Raw genomic sequence first — 23279 nt, 5'->3', positions numbered from 1 at the left:
TGTTTTTTTTTTTTAAAAAGCTGACTCGGTAGGTAAGGGTCCTGCATATGCAAAATTGTGTTACTGTAAATGGTTCCCAAAGGAATAAAAATATAAAGTGCTGTCAGTTTTTCATATAATGCCATCTAACTCTTTCACTTAATATTTAATCACATTGGTTTCATTTTCTTGGGTCAAATATTCAGTATGCTAATCATATTGTTAAAATAAGGAATTGTTTATTAATACTGTACATTTTTATTGCTATTTTCATAAGAACCATGAAAAGTCAGGCTGCAACAGATCCTTTCCCCATATTTCTGAAAAATATTTTTCAGAATATTTTTTTATGTTTTTAACAAGTGCTACCTTTAATATTAATGCTTTTTATTCCTATTGCTGCAGGGTTTTTTATATTCTTGAATTTTAGAATAATGTCTATTTGTTAACTGTCTGGAATGCTGCTTAGGTTAGACTACTGTAAGTAAATAATACAATTATTACATCCCACTCCCAGTAAATACTGTGTTTCCCTGAACCCCCCCAAAAACAAGCCCTAGCCCAAAAATAAGCCTGGGCCAGCATGAGAGATGGCGAGCATATGTGGGCCGACAGTGTCCGGCAGCAGTTGCAGCCTGTCGGCCCCTTGGCACAGCACAAATACCAATAAGTCTGAGCATGGAGGCAGAGGCGAGGAGGATACATGTGATCCAGATATGCTGTGCGGCTGCCTGACTTGCAGGAGACTTGCGCAGCAACAGCAGGCAGACGGATTGAGGCAGGTGATCCCGATGCCCTGTGGGGGTAGTTTTTTGGTGTGGCCGCTGGCAAGCTGAGAGAGAATGGGATGGAATGGGAGGCGTGTTGGGATAGCCTCTGGCTCTGCTACACACACCACCCAGAGGGAGACAAAGCTTTGTCAACTTGCAAAGGGGAGAGATTAGCTCTGTTTCAAACCTTCCCCTTTGCAAGCAGACAAAGCTCTGTCTCCTTCTGGGCGAAAAGTGTTTGGGAAACTACCACCGGCCCCGCCCTCTCCATCCCACTGTCTGTTTGGCCGCAGCCTCAATTGGGGCCAAGCTCTTAGCACGCCCCGGCCTCCACCCACCCTGCCAAGAGGGTGAAGAGCCCTTGTGAGGCCATCAGCAGCATGGGCAGCCACTTGGCCAGCATAGCGCCCGCTGTGGCCAAGAAGTGTCCCGCCAGCAGCTGAGACAGCAAGCAGTGTGGGTGGATGCTGAGAGCTTGGCCCATTGCAGCCTCAGGCAAGCAGACAGTGAGGCAGAGAGGGTGGGGTCAACGGTATCTGCACTCCCAATCCTGTTGGCCCAGAGGTGGGTTCCTACCAGTTCGCACCTATTCGGTAGAACCGGTTCATCAAATCTACCGAACCGGTTAGAAGAGGTTCCACCAGTGGACCCGGAAAGCAGGCCACACCTACAGAAGAGGTTCCAAAAAATTTTGAAACCCATCACTGCTACACACACAGAGAGAGAGAGAGAGAGAGACAGACTGACAGAGAGAGAGAGAGAAAGAGAAATAAATAAATAAATAAATAAATAAAAGAAAAAAAAGAAAAAGAGAGATGAAAGAAAAAAGGGACAGAGACAAAAGGAAGGAAAAGAGAGAAAGAAAGAAAGAAAGAAAGAAAGAAAGAAAGAAAGAAAGAAAGAAAGAAAGAAAACATATGGCCGGCAAGCCACTCCCACAAAGGAGGCCACACCCACAGTTGGTTCCAAAAAAATTTGAAACCCACCACTGTGTTGGCTCTTTTTCTCGCCACCTCCTGTACTTAAAAAAATAAGACCTTCCCAAAACTAAGCCCAAGTGCTTATTTTCAAGCCCAAAAGAAAATAAGACTAGGTCTTTTTTTAGGGAAAACACGGTATAATTGTGATTTGTGCCTGACACTGTTAATTGCACCATTGCTTGATCTAATAATATTAAAAAATTCATAGTGCCACTCTTAACTATGCCATTGGCTTACTAGTCACATTGAATATTTTGAAAAATGCTTGTCAAACTTTTTTGCAACATACTATGTCTTCTGCAGTCATAAAGACACACAGTAATTTATCTTTAAGTCTTTCCCAAAGACAAATATTTTTTTTAAAAGAATGCATTTTGACTCAAATATATATCAGTTTTAAAATCAAGGGGTTTCTTACAGTAATTTCAACATCTTCAAAAGATTTCTTAATACATATGTTACATCCCCGTAGTTTCTAATCCAAAAATTAGTCTAGCATATTGTTCTTCAGTCAAACTGTCAGTCATTTTACCTTTACATAAGGCAAAGCCTGACAGTTTTAAGCCCAAACTTTAAATATGTAAATTAACATCTTTTAGGGGGAAATCCTATTGATTATAAACTATAGGAAATCTTGTGTAATCTTGATTATGTCAAATCATGGATAAAGTAGCTTATACATTTGTTACCAAGTAACAAAATAATAGATATTGCCTATTCTGCTCCTGTTACTCAATTTTGAAACCAGGCCAATAGTATTACTAAATTAGCTGTTAGAAGAGACAGTACTATTTAAATGCGTCTATATAAAAATGTTTTTATCATTTTGTGATCTTTACAATTTGAAGATATTGGGATCAACTAAAGTTGGCAGGTGGCATTTGTACTTGCTTCGTTGTGCATTTTCTTATAAAATGTGTTACATTTATTTTTCAGACTAAAGTATTTTTATTTTAATTTGCTTTAAGAAAATAGTTGCAATAAAGCACCCTGGAGCTAATTGGAAGACCTCGGAAAAACTAAATTTTGTTCAATATGAAGCTGCTTGATTTTCTTTTTAAACTTTGCAGATTGGATGACATTAACTTTGCCTATAGATTCAGTTCAATCATAATGTCTAGCTTTTAAAAACCTAATTGGCCCACAACTAGTCTGCTTCAAGAATTGCATTCTTTCATATTTAATGTCGAAGGTGTACGCTTGTCTGTTTCAATAGGCTTTTCTCTAGATAACACACTGTTTCAAGGCTTTGCTGTTAAGACTTATAGTTGACAAGAGTCATTTATAATCTTGGACTATGATATATAGTTAGAAATAAGAGGAAATACATGGGATGGCAGATTGTTAGCTCATTGTTGTGTAGGGAAGCACAGTAGTGCTTGGCGGTAAATGACATCTGATTTTGCGTACATTTTTAAAAATCAAAATAGAATAAAATACCATCAGAATTCCTAAACTGAATGGAGCATCATCTAATGTCAATAAAGGCCATTCACATCAAGGGAATTGAACACAAAAGCTTTCTTCCAAAGCAGGGAATCAATATCACAAGCTAGAACAGGCAATTAAATGAAGCAGCATGCTTGATTTAGAGAAGAGACCTTGTTTGTTTCAGCAGGCAATACTAAGCGCGCACATTTTCTTTAGAAAAAAAGTAAAATTTTCTTAAACAGGCATGATTTTTCTTAAAAATCATGCCTGTTTCTTTCATATTGATTGTGTTGTTAAAGCATATTTAGCAAATGCTGTGTTTTTTCCATGACTTTTGTAAAATTGCATTAAAAGGTCTAGTTATTGTTAATTTTTAATATAGCTCAGCTTTGCTTATGGCAGTTGGCTACAATTTATATTTCCAAATGTGGGTTTATATATAAAAAGCATTAGGGTTAAATAATCAACAGTTCATCAAAAACATCCAAGCCAATTCTTAAAAATACATATTTTGCTTTTAGACTTTAGATTGCTTCAAATTTGTTTTGTTGAAAAAATAGCTGTTATACTTTATTTAAAGCATATATTTATATCCAACAAAGCTATATTATATTTGAACATAGTAGGGCACACTAGAGCAAAATGATTACTTAAATTATAGGTAGATGACCACAAGTTGTTATGCAAATGACTAGTGAAGAAACAATAAAGCAAATAGAGGGAGTTCTGACTTCTCTAGATAAAGGGTGTAGATGAAAAAAGCAGTTTATGTCTTTTGTTCTCAAGACTGAGTTACGCAGCTTCAAGCTCCTACATCTGAGCACACATGCAAAATGCAGTAAGTCTAGTAGTTATCCATATACTTTATACACATATGTAAAGTTGCATTCATTCATTTATAATAAAATGCTCATGCATAAAATTTTATTCCTGTTATATGCATGTATAAATTTTATAAAATATAACTGCATAACATTTCATTTAAATTTCACAGACATTCTGCTATAACAGGCACCCTTTCCCTCATATGGTGCTTCAACAACATGTTATGAATATCAATATCCCTGAGAATGACTATTGATAATTACAACAGAAATATCTTGGTGAGGCAGAAGAATACTATTCTCCATAAAAGCAGGAAAAAGGATCTTTGTTCAGAATATGTATACAATATAATTAGCTATATGCTGAAATTTCTCTAAAAAGGCACATATTTTTGTATCCTAAATTAACAGGGATCTGAATTAACATTTCCAGTAGTTTTAAATATACGGACAGGTAATTTTTGTCTTACATCTGGTCCTTTAACGACAGTTTGAAGTTACAACAGCTCAGAAATAGTTCTTTACAACTCTGAACCCCACGTCAGAAGTTCCCTTCCATGCATGGAAGAGAGCTACCTACCCTCCTTTACACTCCGTAAAGCACTTCTGGCCATCATAAAACATTGCTTCCCTGAAGTCATGTGATTGTGATCTAGGTACTTGGTAATATGTTGTCACTTATGATTGGTTGCCAAGCTCCTGCAATCATGAGATTGCCATTTGCAGTCTTTGCTGACTTCCCCAGAAGGCAAGCTGCTGCTGCCTGCCAAAGGATTTCCCCTCCTCTCCATGCATAGGGAGACAGAAATTCTTCATTAGGCTGCCCAAATGAAGTTTGGATCTTTATGATCCATGCTTCATTTTTGCTGGCCAGCACAGGAGTGCTGGCCAGAGGCTTGGGAAATTCTTGCACTAGGCTGGAGAAACTTAAGTGGGGATCCTGAAGATCAGAGTGCATGGAGGGCAGCTGCCTACCTTCTGTTGACAGGCAGCTTTTTCGCTCCATCCACTTGATGACCTTTGTGGTTATGTAACAACCATAACAGGGAGAAATGGGATTGTATTTGTTGGGTGAAGTCTTGCTTAAAAATCACTTTTCTGAATAACCAAATTCTGACCTTGGCATTCTTAATACAATTCAACAAAGTTTTATTTGTATGTGCACAGCTTGGCTTTGAAGATTCTTGAATTCTAATTTCTCATCAGCTTTGGATGACTGACTGTACGAACACCTATTCTAAAATGGTAAAGATAATTTTCCTAAATAACTCACCCACACAGAGGTGCAGAACCTTTTTTGCCTTAGATACAAGGTTTTGATAAAAAGAGAAGAGACTATTGAAGGCCTTTTGGCAGTTTCGTAGGATTTGTAAGCTTGTGTGCATCAGTTTTTTGTTTGTTTTTTTGCAAAACTAATATCCTGTGATTGTAGTCTCCTTTCTCTCCTCTGTTCATGTTTATCAGTGTGGACAAAATATAAAATATATTTGATTTAAAACTCCAAATAAAAATGTTGACTTTTATAAGTAGGCTGCATTCTGATGGAACAAAAATCGAAACAACCTGAAGGCTCCATTGCCAGTTGTAGAGGGAAAAAACCACAGTGCATTCTGTCTCACCTAATTGTCTGTATTTATATTTTAATACTAAACATGACCCCAAAAAATAAAACACACTTAGATGAGTATTGATTTTAGGATTTTTCTCTTGAACTATATTAGCCTGCAGTGTGGATTAGTACACATTTTTGTATAAAGGTGCATTAGGTTATTCATCAATGCCTGGGTCTTGCAGTAACAATACTATATATTTTGGTTGGCTGGATGGGTTTTTTCAGTTACGTCTTTATGAAATCACACCTATACTATCTAACACTTAATGTATCTGAATAGAATTCTGTTCACACAAACTTTACTTACTGAATCTAATGACTTGTTACTAGAATATATGTGGCTTGTTTTTGCACTTAGTACAAAATGACCAGATCTAGGATATTCCAATGGAATATTAGTGTTCTGTATTAAAGCAGAATTTGAAACTTTTAAAATGTTCTACCATGAGATCTTTGCTTCCTTATTTCTTGTCAATATAAATGGTAGTTCATTGTGAGTGCTATCTACAACACAGCACACATAAAATTGGCCACTAAAATGATTTAAAACAAAGCAATGTAAGAAGTAAATGCATCAGTGTTTGCATAAACAGTCACAAAATTCTGAGTCCAGTAAAAGAGCAACAGGGGTTTTAGGAGACATTTCAATGCAGTGCACACAATATATACAGTGGTGCTTAAAAGTTTTTTTTTTTTTTAAAAAAATTCAATATTTGTGCATAAAAATGACCTAAAATATGACCTATTTTTCACACAAATCCTTAAAACTAAATAAAGAGAACCCAATTAAATGAGTGAAATACATTGTACCTGTTCATTTATTCACTTGAGGAAAATGATCCAAAATTGCATAGTTTGTGGTAAAAGCCTCTGGGATTATCAGTTCATTTTCCAATGTTCAACATAGTCCTTAATCTCACTATCTGCTCTTTCGGAGAGATTTTGCAGTTCCTGTTCTTTGGTGCATCTCACTTAAGAGCTGCTATCAAAGACAGTAGCACTTAGCAGATATGTGTATATCATTCTTCTTCACTGCAAACCTTAAAAATATAGTGAGTATGTTGCATGAGTGCAGCCAATGTCTTTTCCAATTGTGTTCCTAAGAATTATCTTCAATGTTCAGCTTGTACAGTAAAATAGTTTTTTCCCTAAGGTTTGACTTACGTACTTTAGACTTGACACATGTATATTTGCAACCTATTTCTTTGTATTGCAGGTTTTAAGGTGATTTAAGATTTACATCATGCGCGAATATAAACTAGTAGTTCTTGGTTCGGGAGGTGTTGGGAAGTCTGCATTGGTAAGTAGTATTCACCTTCATCTTACTGATTTATAAGCATAGGGAATTAATACGTTGCATCTACAGCTCAGGGTGACTAAACTTCAGGTGACTTCTGTGCAGAAGAATATTGTATTCTATTGTGAAATTCAATTTTTAGAATCAAATTGATTTCTATAAAAAAATAACATAACAAAGCAAAGTGAAGATATGTGGGAATGACCTTGGCAGACAGGAGAAAGAGCTGGATAACAATTAAAAGGCAACATAGTCCAGAGAAACCATGGGGGCATGGAAGATGTCTCAGAAGGGACCCTTTCTGGTGTTTTGGGATGTAAAGGCAGGGAGAAGAGATATGCTTTCAGACTTGCAAGATTCTTTTAATGTGGCCTTACAGTAGAGTTAAAGTTAGTACTTGTGGGTGTTCTTCTTGTTTGGATTATCTTGCAAATCTGACAGCAAAATGATCTAAAATACTTCTATTCTTACATTTAGTGCTGAAACAACTCAAGTATTGTCAGCAAGGGAGTATAGGAATTCTTAAATTCCTTCCAAGCAAATGGAAAATTTGAAAGCTTCAGAAGCTCACCTCTTGTTTAGAACTCAAACAAAAGTTTTTCCTCACAAACTTGTTTTAGATCTTTGACAACCCCAGAATGATACTATAAATAAATGGCTAAGTACTTTATTCCTATGAGCATGCACATAGCAAAATCAAGTGAAAGGATGCTGGAGCCCTCTTTTGGTGCACATATTCTTTGTCTATAAAACACTACACTGATTGGAAATACCTATTTTGCATTTTAAAAATCCAGTTATCTGAGCTATTGCAAACATTTAGTAGTTAGTAATACTTCCTAAAAATCAGATCTTTGGAAGAATTTAAATTGATCTAAAGGCAGAATAGCAATTCCGTTTTGTTAGTGGTTAATGCATTAGGCAAGAAACTGGGAGATCATGAGTTTTAGTCCCATTTTAGGCATGAAGCCAAAAGAGTGACCTTGAACCAATCACACACACTCAGCCCTAGGAAGCAGGCAGTGGCAAATCACTTCCAAACACTTGCCAAGAAAAGTACAGGACTATCCAGGCAGTCACTTGAAGTCAAAAAACAACTTGAAGGTATGCACACCAAGAGTGAAACTATAGCATTTAATTCAGAAAACTTTTAAAAAATATCTTCTATAGAGTGAAAGAAAACTTAGTGTCTGAGGATGATGAAAGAACTTACCATAGGCCAATATTAGCTGTGTAAATTTAAAGATTACTTTGTTTAAAAAGCAAACAAAGAATTTAGGTTGTTGATGATGGATTCTCTGAGGAGTATAAAGTCACCTGTTGCATTGTTCAAAATTATTTTGGAAGGTCACCTTGGATTGCAAGGTACCGATGAAGTCAGTGGAAATCTGGTTAGTCTACTATGTGTTCTAAATGGGTTTTAATATTTCACAATGTAAATTGTCAGTGAGCATGCCATTTGGTATTGCAGAAAATAAAAACTGTTTTGCTTGACAATGTAAATTTTGGGCTCAGTTGTGGTCGTGAGTAAAGGAGTGTATGCAGAAATTTAAAATGTAGTCCTTCCTTAATGACACTAATAGGGACCAGAATTTCCATTGCTAAGTTGTACAGTTGATAGGCAAAATATAACTGCACACTTAGTGATGTCAGATGTGTTAGTCTTGCTTATTTTTAGGCAAGGACCTCATGCTTCTCCTGCTCTTTGCAGAAAACCAGCAGCTTTCTCATGAAAGACCAAGCTAGGCTTCCTTTGTGAAGTGGGAAGAAGATGATAGTGAAAGTTGGTGAAAGACACGGTGGCAGAGGAGTGTGGAGGTGGAACAAAAAGAGTAAAGATGGGAGGAAATAGGTGGGTGGGGGAGTTGAAGCATATTCCTGCAATTGCAGATGAAGGCGAGTTACCAAATGCCTAAATTTTGATCCCATGACGGGGGCACTACAGTAGCTGTAACTTTAAGGACTTGTCGTAAGTACCGTTTGTTCAATACTGTCATTACTTCAGTCAATGAATGGTCATTAATAAATGAGTACCTATATAGTGGTTATAGAAGGTCTATATGCCCCCTTTAAAATACCACAAAAATGGACAAATATATATATGTGGCTGGAAAAGATGATAAAATAGCACATTGACTTTAAACCAGAAATATTTTTGTTGGGGATTTTACCTGAAACCTATAGTAAGGAGAATGCATATTTAATTAATCATGTATTAACTGCAGCTAGAATTGTATTCACACAAAACTGGAAAAGTGAAGAGATCCCTACAGAGGAGAATGTGATTAGGAAAATATTAGACTGTGCAGAAATGATAGATTAACACTTGCAATTAAGGAGAAAGAACAAACTGAATACTACACGACGTGTGAATTATTTTATCAATGGTTGGAAAATAAAAATGGAACTTAAAAATAGGGAAATAAAAAAGTTTAATAAAATATAGAAAATGTTAAGAGAGAGACGCAAACACTATGATTATCATTATTTTTACGCCTGAGGATTATAATGTTTAATACTACTATTACATTTTTATTAGGAGATACGTTAAGAGGGAGAAGTGAATATGTTTATTATGTTCAATATTAGTATTGTAAAATCAGAGAATTAATATTAATGTAATGAATATTGTGGTAAATTTTGATTATTACTGCACAAATATATTTGTACCCAGATGACACACTGTTTAATGAAAGATGGAATTATTATAATAAAAAAGATATCATGTATGTGAGATGTAAAAAAATCAGACCAAGTTAAATCACTTTAGATATTTTTCAACTTTTATTTAAAAAAACAAACTGTAATCTTTTAGGGGGGAAATAACAATAAAATACCAAACAATAATGTGATTGTTTTAAGAATGCCCAGCTAATGACTTGTTGAAGTACCTTTTGATTCTATGACAGCATTCTGTTTTTTGGAGTAGGAGCCTATCAGCATAGCACATCTTGCCTTGGGAATCTTTTCCTTACAAACCACTCAGATTGAAAAGGCATTTCCTGTGCACAGCTCTCTTCAGGTCACCCCACAGATTTTCAATTGGATATAGGTCCAGTCTCTGGCTGGACCATTCCAAAACCTTGATCTTCTGATGAAACCATTTTTTTTGTTGATTTGGAGGTATGCTTTGGTGATCATGTTTATAGGTGAAATTCCTCTTCAGGATTTTAGCAGAGGTCTGAAGGTTTTGTGTCAAAATTCCCTGATATTTGACAAATTCTTTTCACCTTGACTAAAGCCTCAGTTTCAGCTGAAAAAAAAACAGACCCAAAGCATAATGCTGCCACTACCATATTTCCCTATGGTATACTTTTAGTGATGTGTAGTCTCGTTTTTGCAGCAAACATTTTTTGCAATTAATGACCAAAATGTTCAACCTTGGTCTCATCAAACCATAATACGCTTTCCCACATTGGTTTGTCAGACAAACGTATCTGGGCTTGGATGTTTTTCTTTGTAAGAAAAGGCTTCCATCTTGCCACTCTATCTCACAGCTCAGACATACGAAGAATACAGGAGATTGTTGTCACATGTAGTATATACGCAGAAATTCCTGCAACTACTGTATTTTTTGGAGTATAAGACGCACGGTTCACCGACAAAAGGGCGACTGACAAAAGCGCGCCCGACTAAACTGCGGTGACAAAACCACGAGTTCTAAAGCGCGGTGACGAATGAGCGCTGAAGCGCGCCGACAACAGCGCAGCAACAGAAGCGCACTGTAAACCTTACCCTAAACCTAACCCTTACCTTAACTTAAATCACGCTTCTGTCGTCACGCTGTTGTCGTCGCGTTGATGACGTTGCGTTGATGACGTTGCAGTTTTAGCGCCACGGTTTTGTTGGGTCACGAAGACGCACCAGAGTATAAGACACAGCAAGGTTTTGAAGATAAAAAATTTTTTAAAAAGTTTTTGCACTCTGCAGACCGCCCAAAAACAGCCTATTTTTCATGAAAACGGACCCTCCCCCCCCCAAAAAAAGGGCATGAATAGCCCTTAGGAGGCTTGTTGAGTGCTCGGGGGGGGGGGGGAGATGAGCAAAAAATGGCCTGTTTTTCACAAATATGGGCCCGTTTTTTGTCAAAAAAAGGGCATGGATAGCCTTTAGGAAGCTTATAGAGTGCTGCTGGGGGCTGGGGTGTGTGTCAAAAAATGGGCCATTTTTCGCTCCTTTCTGCCCTCCACTTTTTGCTCATTTCTGCCCTCCACAGCCCCCAGGAGGTCTCTGAAAGCTTTCTAAAAGCTATGCACCACCATTTTGATGAAGGAGGCGGAGTTTCGGGAGGCAAAAAATTCAGTGTATAGGATGCATCCAGATCTTCAGCCTCTTTTTTTGAGGGAAAAAGGTGCGTCTTATACTTCGAAAAATACGGTACTTTAATGATGATGTAGGCAACCCCTGAGACCTATTTTCTTCTAGTTTTTAGAAGGACATCCAGTTCTTGATAATGTCACTGTTGTGCCATATTTTCTTCACTTGATGATGATTGTCTTCATTGTGTTCCATGATATATCCAATGCCCTAGAAGTTTTTTTGTACCCTTCTCGTGACTGATACCTTCCAATAATGAGATCCCTTTGATGTTTTCTGAGTTCTTTGCAGACCATGGCTTTGGCTGTAAATGTCACTACAATAGCTGAACTTTATATGGGCTTAATCACAGTCATTTTAATTGATGGCAAATGTATACTGAGTAGTATGTAACATCAGTTTGAATGTGATTGGTTAATGCTGAACACAGCACATTCTTATATGAGGGTGTGCACACATGCAACCATATTATTGTATGTTTTTGATGCTTATTTTAACCCCTAAAATATTCAGTTTATTTTTCAATTGAATTGTACAGCTTCAAGTTACATTAAAGGTGGAAAAAATTCTGAAGTGATTTAACTTGGTCTGATTTTTTTACATCTCAAAAACTTGGCATTTTTACAGGGACATATAGATCTTCTATAACCACTGTATATTCTATAACAACCTCTATAACCATGTACTTCTTGTTTAATGACCATTCATTGACTGAAATTATGACAGTTTTGAATAAATGGTGGCTTTAACAGGAGGTGTAGACTTTTTATATCTACCATATGTCATAGTGAACACTTGTAAAACTGAATGTACAAACAACTGCAACACTGGAAATTCATCTGACTTAGATGTGTATGGGGTAAAAGCATAAATGATATAACTGAAATTCTGATTTTTTTCACCTATTTAAATATTAACATTTGCTTAGATTTTCTTCCTTTTTTACAATGCTTGAATAAAGAATATGGTTTCAGTTTCTTTTTGAATGTGTTCATTTTATAATTTGTAGGTGTGAACTTTGATATTGCCTGAATTTAAATAGAAATATTGTAATAAAGATGATTTTAGCAGGACAAATTATTTAAAGCTGAGTCCTTTAAAGCATTGCTCATAATTCAGTATGAGTTTAAATTAGTGACCCAGTGTTCTAAGGCAACTGCTTAAAAGAACTTACAGTAATGTAGGGCTTTATTTGTCCTGAAATTTTTATGAACTTTCCAGTCTTTGAGGTATTGTTAAAAAAAATTCAAATAAACTCTGTGTATCTATGTACACCCTGCCTTTTATTGTAGACTGTACAGTTCGTTCAAGGAATATTTGTTGAAAAATATGATCCAACGATAGAAGATTCCTACAGAAAGGTATGTGCATTTTTTAAATTATAAATTTACTTAGTACTTAATATTAAAAAAATAGTCTTAGCACTTCAAAGAAGAAAGCATGATGGAGTAATAAAGATGTATGTGGAGTTCAAAGGCTTTTGATTGAAAGAATTGGGTGTAAAGAAATGGGAGTTCAAGAAAAACTAGGAAACTGCTATTAGAAATTCATAATGCTGGACAAAGTATAAGAAAAAAGAATAAGAAAATCTGCAACAAGATGAATGGATTTGATTTCAGTAGCAGTAATTTTGCTGTCATATTACATAAACCTTTATCCTTTAACAGTTTGCCAACTTTTTTGAACATGCCAAGAGCAAACCTCCTTGCATTGTGGATATATTTAATAAAGTCAATTAACTATTTATGCTTCAGTAAAACTTTGCTTCTGTTCTTTTGACAGCAAGTTGAAGTAGATGCACAACAATGTATGCTTGAAATCCTAGACACAGCAGGAACGGTATGTAAAATGAAGCTACTGTACAACTTTATGAAATAAAATGGTATTTCTGATTTCAAATAGCATGTTGCTTAAGAAATCACAAATTATTTTTATCGCTGTTATTTAGTTACAAGCATACAAATAACATTCCTGTAAAATAAGACTAATTTCAAGAGGAAAGAGAAAATATGAGGTGTAAGCTATGTTTTCAGTTTAGAAAGGTGATTGGATTGCCATTTAAAATTTCAGTTGTACTAGAATTTTGATATTTGGTACCCATTTAAAAAGAGTTCAGATATTACATAGTATGTTAGCATTTGATTACTATCCTTTCCATCAGTCATGATTCCCAGACTGGTTCAAGGAATTGGAGAAATCCTTGGTACACTGGCAACAGCTTAATATAAGTGTTATCTATGTACAGCATAGCATGATGTTAAATTTGCTATTGTTTCTACCTAGTTAGGCAACTGAAGTTCATTTAATGTCATTTCACCATTTTATAATACATTCTTAAGAAATAATTATCTTTGAAGAAAAAGCATTCAAAAGTTGAATGATTTGAAAGAAAGGCCATGTGCAGTTTGAACAAGGGGTAGGTGCAGCCTCAGGAAGAAGGCCTGGTGCAGCCAGCAGGTGATTCACTAAGAGCCAGGCCAATCGCATATCATCAGCAGCAGGAGGAAGAAGAGACAGTGAAGGTCATCTGGGATATGTGAAACTTTGCACTACAGTGCCAGACTGGGGCTTCCTGAGGCAATTACAGCTTTGTACCATGCTGCTAGGGTTTCCTGGGACAACTTCTCTTCATGCTAAGGACCTGGGCTGGAACTTTCTAGGGCAGCTGCAGCTTTGCCCCACACTCCTGGGTGACTATGCTTCATCCTGCAGGGCTAGGGCAACTGCCTTTCATGCTGCAGGCCTAGGGCTTCCTGGAATGCCTATGCTTTACAGTGCAGTGTTGATACACATGACCCCGGGACACTGTAGTCATCATAAATATGAATCAGTTGCCAAGCATACAATTTTTTATCATGGGAGGGCGCAATGGTAAGTGTGAAAAATGGTGATAAGTTACCTTTTCAGTTGTTGTAACTTTGAACAGTCACTAAATGAAAGGTTATAAGACAAGGAATACCTGTAAAAAGTTATCTGTATTTAAACAATAGTTGCTTATGTTTATAATATTGATATAAAAGGAAAATACAGGCCAGTTTTGAATTCTCCATTTCTCTTTGTATTATAGGAACAATTTACAGCAATGAGAGACCTCTACATGAAAAATGGTCAAGGATTTGCTTTAGTTTATTCCATCACAGCACAATCCACATTTAATGATTTGCAGGATCTACGAGAACAAATTCTTCGAGTCAAAGACACTGATGATGTAAGTAACGTTTTTTTCCCTTTTGCAAGAAGATGGATGTAAAGAATATATTAAGTAGGTGCCTTTTTTCCCTGCTACCTGTCACCTTGCTGATTTCTCCCATTAGTAGACTGATTGTTTTCTTGACTTTTTTCTTGTTTTCTATATGTGGAAATAAACTTTTAAAGCTATATTTGGCATTTGTTGCAAGTCTTAGTTCATTCTGAACCTTAGTTTTTCTGACTTTATTCTTGCAGATTCGGGCTATTAGCTGGTATTCTATTTTATTTAATGTCTTATCTATTATTTATAAGACATCTTATAACAGTCTCATTCAGTAATCTTATTGGCTCATAACACGATTAATAAAACATTGTGCCATTATAACTGATAACCCATACACCCTACTCACTGGTTCATCCTCATCTAACCTAATGCTTGGGGTAAAACAAGGTCTTCAAGGCATTCAAGAAAATTAAAAGTGTAGTGCCCTGTCCAGTTCTTGAATGGGAGGCTATTTGAAAGTAGGAGCAGTTATAGGAAATAGGTACCTTAGAGCCCACCACATAACCAGCTTATCAAGGAAGAGACCTGAGCATTCTCACCCTATCTAACTTGTTGGAGTGGGCATCCTCAGGGAGAGGCAGTGATCTTGTGCCATGTGATGCTTTAAAGATGCACCTTGAATTGTACTCAGAAAGCAACTAGAAGTCAGTACAGTTTGCACAGCAATGGTGTAACATAGATAAACAATGGGACACTCGAAACTGCTGATTGCTACCTGTTTTAGTTTGAAGGTAGTTTCAACTTTGGTGTCAGCAGGTTACCAGAAATTATATGCTGGGTTATTAAAACCTTCTCCATATAATCATTCTTTTCAGAAAGATATTACAAATGTTTTAAAATTACATTGCATTAGAAATTTCAAATGAATCTTAAAATGGCTAAAATAGCCTAGAATATACATAAAAATGGAATAATTGTAACAAATTGCATTTTTCTGTAATACCATTCATTGAACAAATGCATCTTTCTGGAACATTAATTACCATAATAACAGAAAACAAAATCTAAAACTTGAAAACTTCAGTGGAAAGTTCTGTAATATCTTTGACTTGTAATTTGGCGAAGTAGGTACCTTACATGCATGCATACATACCCATATGCAAAGCACAGGAAATGAGAAACAAATAGTAAGAAATTAAAAGCATCAAATAAGAAAAGGAAATATTGTATTTTATACCTCATTCAAATGTTTCACTACAATTTTCTATCCTTCCTTCCAGCATGAGCATTTATTCATAATTTTGTTCTTTATAATTCTAATCTATTTTGAGAATCTCATCCACTCCATCAATGTTTCTTGGTATTCCTTTCCTTGCAATCCCTTCATAATCATCCTGAGTTGTGTAAGTAGTTTCGAAACCCTGTATGTATGTTTATTTTTCTACATCTCTGATTACATGCAAAATGGTTGCTGAATAAATTTGAGTTTACATAAACTACATTAAAATCAAGAAAATTGAAAACACAATTTTCTTATGAAAACTTTTCAACTTCATTGAAAGAAAAATAAGAGATAACTTTTATTGTCATTACTGTGAGCATCACTGTGATAGTTCAAGAACCTTTACCATTTAATTTTCAAATAATTTATTTTTAAAATATATTTAATTGCTTTTATAATGCCCAATTTCTAATAGCCATTCAGTAAATCATGTATCATTTTAATACATGTACATTGTTTTGTCATTTTAGGTTCCAATGATTCTGGTTGGCAATAAGTGCGACTTGGAAGATGAACGAGTTGTGGGAAAGGAACAAGGACAAAATTTAGCAAGGCAGTGGAATAATTGTGCATTTTTAGAATCTTCTGCAAAATCAAAGATAAATGTTAATGAGGTAAAGAGAATAAAGTATTTATAATATTTTTATTTGTCCAAGGCACACTTCTTCTTCATTAACAGTATTTGTCAATGTTTGTTTGTTTGTTTGTTTATTGAATTTATATTGCCACCTATTCGCCCATGGCGACTCAAGGCAGCTTACAGAATGGCCATATATTCCTTTCTAATTTTAAATGTAAGACATTTTTGTTTCAAAATGGTGGTTAATTTAGTGAGCTATGTTAATCATTAATTTTAGTAGTACTTAAGTGAAGACTGGGAATTCTGAATAAATAGCACGATGAAGTAGATATTATTTAATATCATGGTTTTAGAATTTTAAAATTAAGACTTGGGGTTATGACGCAGCCTGCGTTTATGAATGAATGAATGAATCACTTTTGCCCAGTCTGCTTTAACTGGGAGGAATATTTGAAAAGACATACAATTGATAACTAAATATCTTGAAAATTTCTCAAATAAGTATCATCGTAATATAGAGCTATATAATTTTGTAGTAGGTTTATTCCCTTCTTGTGCAGCACATAGGACTTCATAGTTCTGCAAGTGGTGCATTGCAGCATATTTTCATAGCAAATAAGAAGAATAAATGAGGAAGACAGTATGTCCCTACTTCAGTATAACAGAAATTTTAAAATATTACATAAGTGAAATGGGACTGTTGCTAAGGCTAATCATGATCCAGTTTAATGCATTACAACAGCGTTCCCCAACCTTTCATGTTTGGTGCCCCGGCATGCGGGTGGGTAAGAGGGGATGATTTTGTGCAAGACGCAGGCACTTATACACATATGCGCACACAGCTTTATTTTTGTGAACTGTGGACATGCACACACACTACTTGGGTGAGTGAGCTGCGAACACCACCACCCACACGAGTGGGGCTGCAAGCACCAGTGCCTGCTATTTGTATGAGTCAGACTATGTGCGCGCACACCGACCTACCACTAACGTGGCCCTGATGTGAATAGGCCACAGCCTGGTAGAGAACTGCGGCTCACGGATTGGGGGGCCCTGCATTACAAGATATGTATAACAGGATTTAATTTCTATATTAAATGAAATGAATTCTTCTTTACAGATCTTTTATGACCTTGTGCGACAAATTAACAGAAAAACTCCTGTGCCTGGAAAAGCACGCAAAAAGTCATCATGTCAGTTACTTTAATACATGTATGTACTGTAGCACTGAGCCAGGTAAGATTGCAAGTGGAAGATAGCCTACTATAAAAGTTACTTCTAGTGGTAAATTATAAAATATTATATTGAATTTTTAAAGTTCTTCTTGAAGTATTAAATAATATGAATCCCTTATATATAAATGGAAATTATACACTGTTTATCTTGGATCCAAATGTCCCGCATTCAAATATAAAAGAAAAGCTTTAATTATTATAATGTCCTTCATGCAGCAGAACTTTGGTAGAACTCCATGCTGGTCCTTGGAGCAGTTTTTCAATAATAGAGAATTATGCTTTGGTATTTGGGCTATAAAAGTCTTATTACATTCCAATATCTGTCTAAAAAGAGAACTGAAATAATAATAATAACCTGCTTAGTTGCTGCAAGATGATTGCACAGGCTTATTACAAATAACAGCATGACAAAGTAGCAATGATGGGGCATTTGAAGATTTATAAAAAAAATACCATCTGCTTGCAAGCAAGAACTGGTAGGACATAAAATACAGATAGTAATAGAAGATAAAGAAGATAAAGTGCTCTGGGACTTTGGAATTCAAACTGACAGGCAACTGCTACATAATATCCCAGACGTAACAATTGTTGATAAGAAAAATTAAACAAGTCTGGATAGAGGACAGGGCAGTACCTGGAGATAGCAGACTAGAGAGAAGAACTGGAGAAGATAATACAAAAACCAGAAATAGAATGACTGTCGAGTGGTGAAAGAAAGCAAAGGTAGTACCTGTAATAATAGGTACCTTCATTGCAATTCCAAAACAACTGGAGCATCACTTGAATACCACTGGCATTGACAAATTCACCATCAGTCAATTGCCAAAGGAAACTTTACTCAGAACAGCTTATGCTGCAGTGGTACCTCTAACTTTATCGGACATGAACTTCTACCTATCTCATGTCCTTAGGAAAGACTTGATAGGTGGATGAAAATGCTAAATCCAATCTGAACATTTGGCTACCTGTGCAAACCATGTATACTAATACGTAGAATTAGCAAGATGGCACATCTTGTATTCTAGTATCTAATAATCGACAATAGTGAAAAGTAAAATCTGTTTTGGGATCCATTCTCCGAATCACCGTTAACCTTTTTTGGCTCGGGTGTTGAAAGCGTGCACGTGCATGCAATAGCACGCGCGCGGATGCCCATACCCATAATTCAATCCCCTCTGCACGCCTCTCATAAATGTATGCATGACACCACCCCCACTCCCCCCCTGTGCATGCGTGCATGACCCCCGTCACCCTTCTGAAGTCTGGGAAGGGCAAAAACAGCTTCCCCTGGCACCCCAGAGGCCCTCCGGAAGCGGCCCATTTCCGAACTTCCGATAGGCCCGTTTTTTGCCCTCCCCAGGTTTTAGAGGCTTTCCTGAAGCCTGGGGAGGGCAAAAACGCCCTCCCCCAGCCCTTCGGAGGCCTTTTGAAGGGTGAAAATCAGCTCGCCGGCGTGCTCATGCACGCTGCAGCTGACCTAGGGCAAGAGCTCATGTGCCCTCAGAGATGGCTCCACGTGCCACCTGTGGCATGCGTGCCAAAGGTTCGCCATCACAGCTTTAAAGTATGAAATATTATAGAGATATAGATATATATGTATGTATATAAAATTGTCTAATTCCAGCACTAAGTGAGCTAAGCTCACTTCAGTAGATTTAAGTTATATGAACCTTCACAACTTGTCCTATTTCCTTACGTTGGCAAGCTAGCACAAAATAAGTGCATTGAGCTACAAGATTTTAAAGATATTCTTGTCTTGAAATTCATTTCAGTATTCTGTAAATCAGATTATTGTTCCATTTTCCAAATGCTGGACCATTGAAATCTTGTGGGTACTACTAGTTTTCCACAGTGAATAAAGGAGCCTCCAAAATAAGAATATTCTCATAACCACAAAAGGTTTTGGCTCACAGATTAGCCTTCTAGAAACTCTGGTTTGGAAAGAGGCCTGTTGTAAACTCTGAATATTCAGAATGTTCCATTTTAGTGTTAGAATAATCTGTTAAGGAACTCTCCACCAAAGTTATACCAAACCTCAAGCAATACTTATAAACTGTGAGTTTCTTGATTGTGGGACCAAGCTGGTTTTGTTTTCATAATTAGAATAGTTTAAAATGTCAATTTCTAATTCATTTTTATTGATAAGTTCATTGTTATTGCTCATAATGAATAAAGTGCATCCTAAGAATTACTTAATTTTCAAAATGTGTTACCTGTTTGAATGCTTCAAAATATCTTTAGAAGTATACTAAAGCTTGGTGAAAATATAGTACTAAAAAGTATAATTTGCAGTGAATCTTATGATGATGTTATTTCCATTTTACACATCTCTCTAATGGTAAAATCACTTGGATTTAAATACTTTAGAAATTTTCCTGGGCCTGTTTCTTTAATTTCATCCTTTTAAAAAATCCATCTATTTGAAGTTCAAGGAACCATTAAGCATTTTCACTAAAATAATTTGCTTGCCCTTGTGAGGACTGCTTATATGAGAGTAATACCATTTTGAAATTAGGCTTCAATAAGATGAGCAGAAAATGAGATTTGTTTCTTATTACTAGAAGATTTAGCAGCTGTAAAAAAATTAAAACGAGTAGTGGACTTCGCTGGAACAGAAGTACTGTACTTTCTCTCCTCTCTGTGTTTCGCCCCCCCCAAAAGAAACTCTAGAACAGATATTACTAATGTAAGATGCATTGTAATGTGGAGAAGAATCCCCCTTCCTGCCTCATTTGACAAATTATTTTTGTTGATTGAAGTAGAGCAGCATTTTATTTTAAATCATATTTTACTTAGCAGTTAAATATTTGAAAACAGCTCACAATTCGTAGGTTTTATAATTATCTCCTGAAATTTTCAAAGTTGAATAAATATTATTGTATCATGCTTGCTACGTTATCTTGAAATAATAATATCTTCTTATTTAACCAGCAATTGTTTGCTCTTCGTTACAGCACAACCCAAAACAATCTTCTCATTTGGTGTTCAGTTCTTTAGCCAGGCCTATTAAACTTGGAAGTGCTTACGTTCTATCCACTTTTATTCTTCTGTTAGTTAAATAAGCTTCATTACCATCTTCCTGTTCATTTGCTTAGGTTGGTATTTGTAGAGTTGGTGTTTGAACTTTTATCAGTTGGTGTCCACCAGCCAATGGAAGAATGGAATCCTCACTTCCTGAATATATAGATATATGTTAGAAGATTTGGGGGTTTACAAAAAAAAGGGGGGGCCAAAGCGAATCCTATAGAGTGCTAGGTGAATGCGATATTACTTCAGTTTTGACCTGGTAAAATATCTATCTGCTTATTTTAAATAAAAGGGATAATGTAAATAAAAAGCATTTTAAGTGCGCTTTTTCATAAAATCTGTTGCCTGGAAGAAGCTCCTGCAAGTTCATGACTATTGTGGATCAAATGCTTGAGTTGTTGAATTAATTAAGAATAGTACATAATCCAAGTTACACAAATAAACTAATGCTTTTGACAATTTAAGAGCAGGAGTTCTCTTTAGCTGTAGGTAAATATAGCAGCTAATTCCCTGTTTTTCTTTGCTGCAGGTCTGAAGAACTGTTGCCGACTACAACAGTGCCAGCATTCCAACTTTATTAAAACTACCAACATCTTAAATGGACTTTCCTGTGGTGGTACCCTTATAAAATGGATGACAGCTACATCAGTTTGCACATTCTAATCACTTTCCAGTGTCACAAGAGATTTCTACGTATACATAATCTAAATGTATGCAACTGGTAAAACCAGAGCCTACATCCAGTATTACCAGTGAGAGACATTGTTCATCTACCAATGTTGTACATGTATGAAACCCGTACTGTATACTGCAACAAACCCCATACTTCCTATTGGAGAGTACAATAATGTAAATCATAAAAGCACCACTATTTTAGCATAATAAAAGAAAGTCCAAAGAGCTCCTATATAGACTACTCCAGATAACTTTGCTTCATTGGTATTTGTAGCTTATTGTAACTTTTTTAAAAAATACAGGATCATCATTGTATTGTACAAAAGCGCTTTGATTAACACAACAGCTATATAGTTTTTTAATTTTAGGATAAAAAAACCTGTGGAGACAGTGAACTAGTGTCTTTAAAATGAGTCCTTTCAGTATAATGTCTGTCTAAAGACATTGCCTTTAATATCTGTTGGGAAGGAAATGTCCAGATTTTTCAACCTTTTATCGTATGTTTCCTTTTCCTTGTTTACATAGGGAACAATGTTTATAGTTGTGTGTACAGTGGGGGTCTACAACAAGAAGTGTATATTTTAAAACAATTTTTTAATGATTTAACAATTTTTTGTAAATCATTTTTGGGCTTCTGCAGCTGTAGATTCTCACTGTGAATTCCCTTGCTTGCTCATGCATAAGTGTATTTGCAATACCAAATATACAGGTTTAGTACTTTTGCCTGTTAGTGATTGTTTTACATGTGTAACGTTTTGGTTGAGATATTAAATGGTGGACGAGTACTGTGGATGTGAATGTGGGAAGTAATTTTAATCATGTGTAATTGGTCCCAAGGCCTAAGTTGCAGTAATTACCTTTTTGCAGATTTATTTAACAATGCCTTGTTGCTTTGTATGCATTGTTTGGGTGTAAAGATTGTGTGTAAAATCCAACAGGGAGCCACAGTATTTAAATTGACAACCTAATGTTACAACTGCTTTGAGGTGGCCAAATGTAAACTAAAAGCCTTAATTAAAAGTGGTGCAATTTTGTATGACTTAGCATCAGTAGTTCAATAAATTGGATTGCCATGCAAGGGCTTGCATTACAACTACCTGTTCTGTAACAGATTGTTTTGTGTAATGTTTTAATATCATTAATGAAATGTTAAAATTATCCAAATAGCAGAATTTATTCTATAAAGAGCCTGTCAGTTTTATACATCTCCAACCTCTTTTTCCATTGACCCAATTGGTAGCCCCAATTAGTATCTCAGCTCCATAAGCACAAGCCAGTATAGGCAATGGTGAAACATTGTGGGAACAGTAGTGTAAATGTTTGAAGGATATCCCATTGCCTATATATCTAAGATATGGCTTTGTACTACTAAAGATACCTATGATTTGTTTCAATAGAAATTCTGCAGAGTTTGATCTGTATCCACTGAGAAATGTGAATATTCCATGGTTGGTGCACTGAAGAAATCAACACAATAGGTTGATTTTGTCTTGCCCCAGAAAGGAGAGAATGCATAACTAGATCTTTGTATTTGGCTTCTCATTCCTTCCAGTCATTTCCCTTCTTTCATCCTAGATAAGGTTCTGTTTCTCTTAACTGTTTCTTTTGTGCCTTATCTGACTGCTTTGTTTTCTTGGACTATCCTTAGCTCCCAGGCTTTTTTGAAACTAATGGATTAAGAAGATACCACATCTGTCATTCTAAGACATTCATGTTTATCAGAATTCTGATTATCCGTTTTAGTATCCATCCACTTTTTTCCATGGCAAACATCACACTCCTCTGTAACTTGGTCTGCCTTTCTATAGATAGGGCTATTTATATGCTTTTTTTTTTTTTTTTACAAAATTGATCTTTTTTTGACTCATGCAGGCATACATTTAGATGCAGTGCTAGAAATCTATACAGTATAAAAACACTTAGAAAAAACTTTAATTGCTTACCTATAAATTACAAGATTTAATCTAGCTCTATAGAAATGAACAACTTTTATAATTTTGCCACAAATCCCAGGTGCTTTGACTTCTTCCTCAGGACATGGGTCAGAGTTAGTGCAGTGGTTAAGGCATCAGGATAG

At 35.9% G+C, this 23279-nt stretch overlaps 1 protein-coding gene across 2 annotated transcripts in view; it reads left to right on the top strand.

The window, feature by feature from the left end:
* The window catches only part of RAP1B (RAP1B, member of RAS oncogene family), a 29370-nt gene extending 6091 nt beyond the window's left edge, over nucleotides 1-23279 (top strand). Inside the window, exons 2-8 of one of the 2 annotated variants that reach the window (XM_032220767.1) lie at nucleotides 6813-6896; nucleotides 12503-12571; nucleotides 12993-13049; nucleotides 14278-14418; nucleotides 16156-16299; nucleotides 17386-17501; nucleotides 21057-23279. In XM_032220767.1, the coding sequence (XP_032076658.1) occupies nucleotides 6840-6896; nucleotides 12503-12571; nucleotides 12993-13049; nucleotides 14278-14418; nucleotides 16156-16299; nucleotides 17386-17472 (555 nt within the window). In that variant the 5' untranslated portion in view covers nucleotides 6813-6839 and the 3' untranslated portion in view covers nucleotides 17473-17501; nucleotides 21057-23279. The remainder of the gene's footprint in view (nucleotides 1-6812; nucleotides 6897-12502; nucleotides 12572-12992; nucleotides 13050-14277; nucleotides 14419-16155; nucleotides 16300-17385; nucleotides 17502-21056) is intronic. The other variant, XM_032220766.1, reaches the window with a different exon arrangement.

Source organism: Thamnophis elegans, chromosome 7 (assembly GCF_009769535.1).
Source record: "Thamnophis elegans isolate rThaEle1 chromosome 7, rThaEle1.pri, whole genome shotgun sequence".
In the NCBI taxonomy this organism is placed as follows: Eukaryota; Metazoa; Chordata; class Lepidosauria; order Squamata; family Colubridae; genus Thamnophis; species Thamnophis elegans.
Note: the sequence above shows the minus strand (reverse complement) of the source record. Positions and strands in the feature narration are given on the sequence as shown.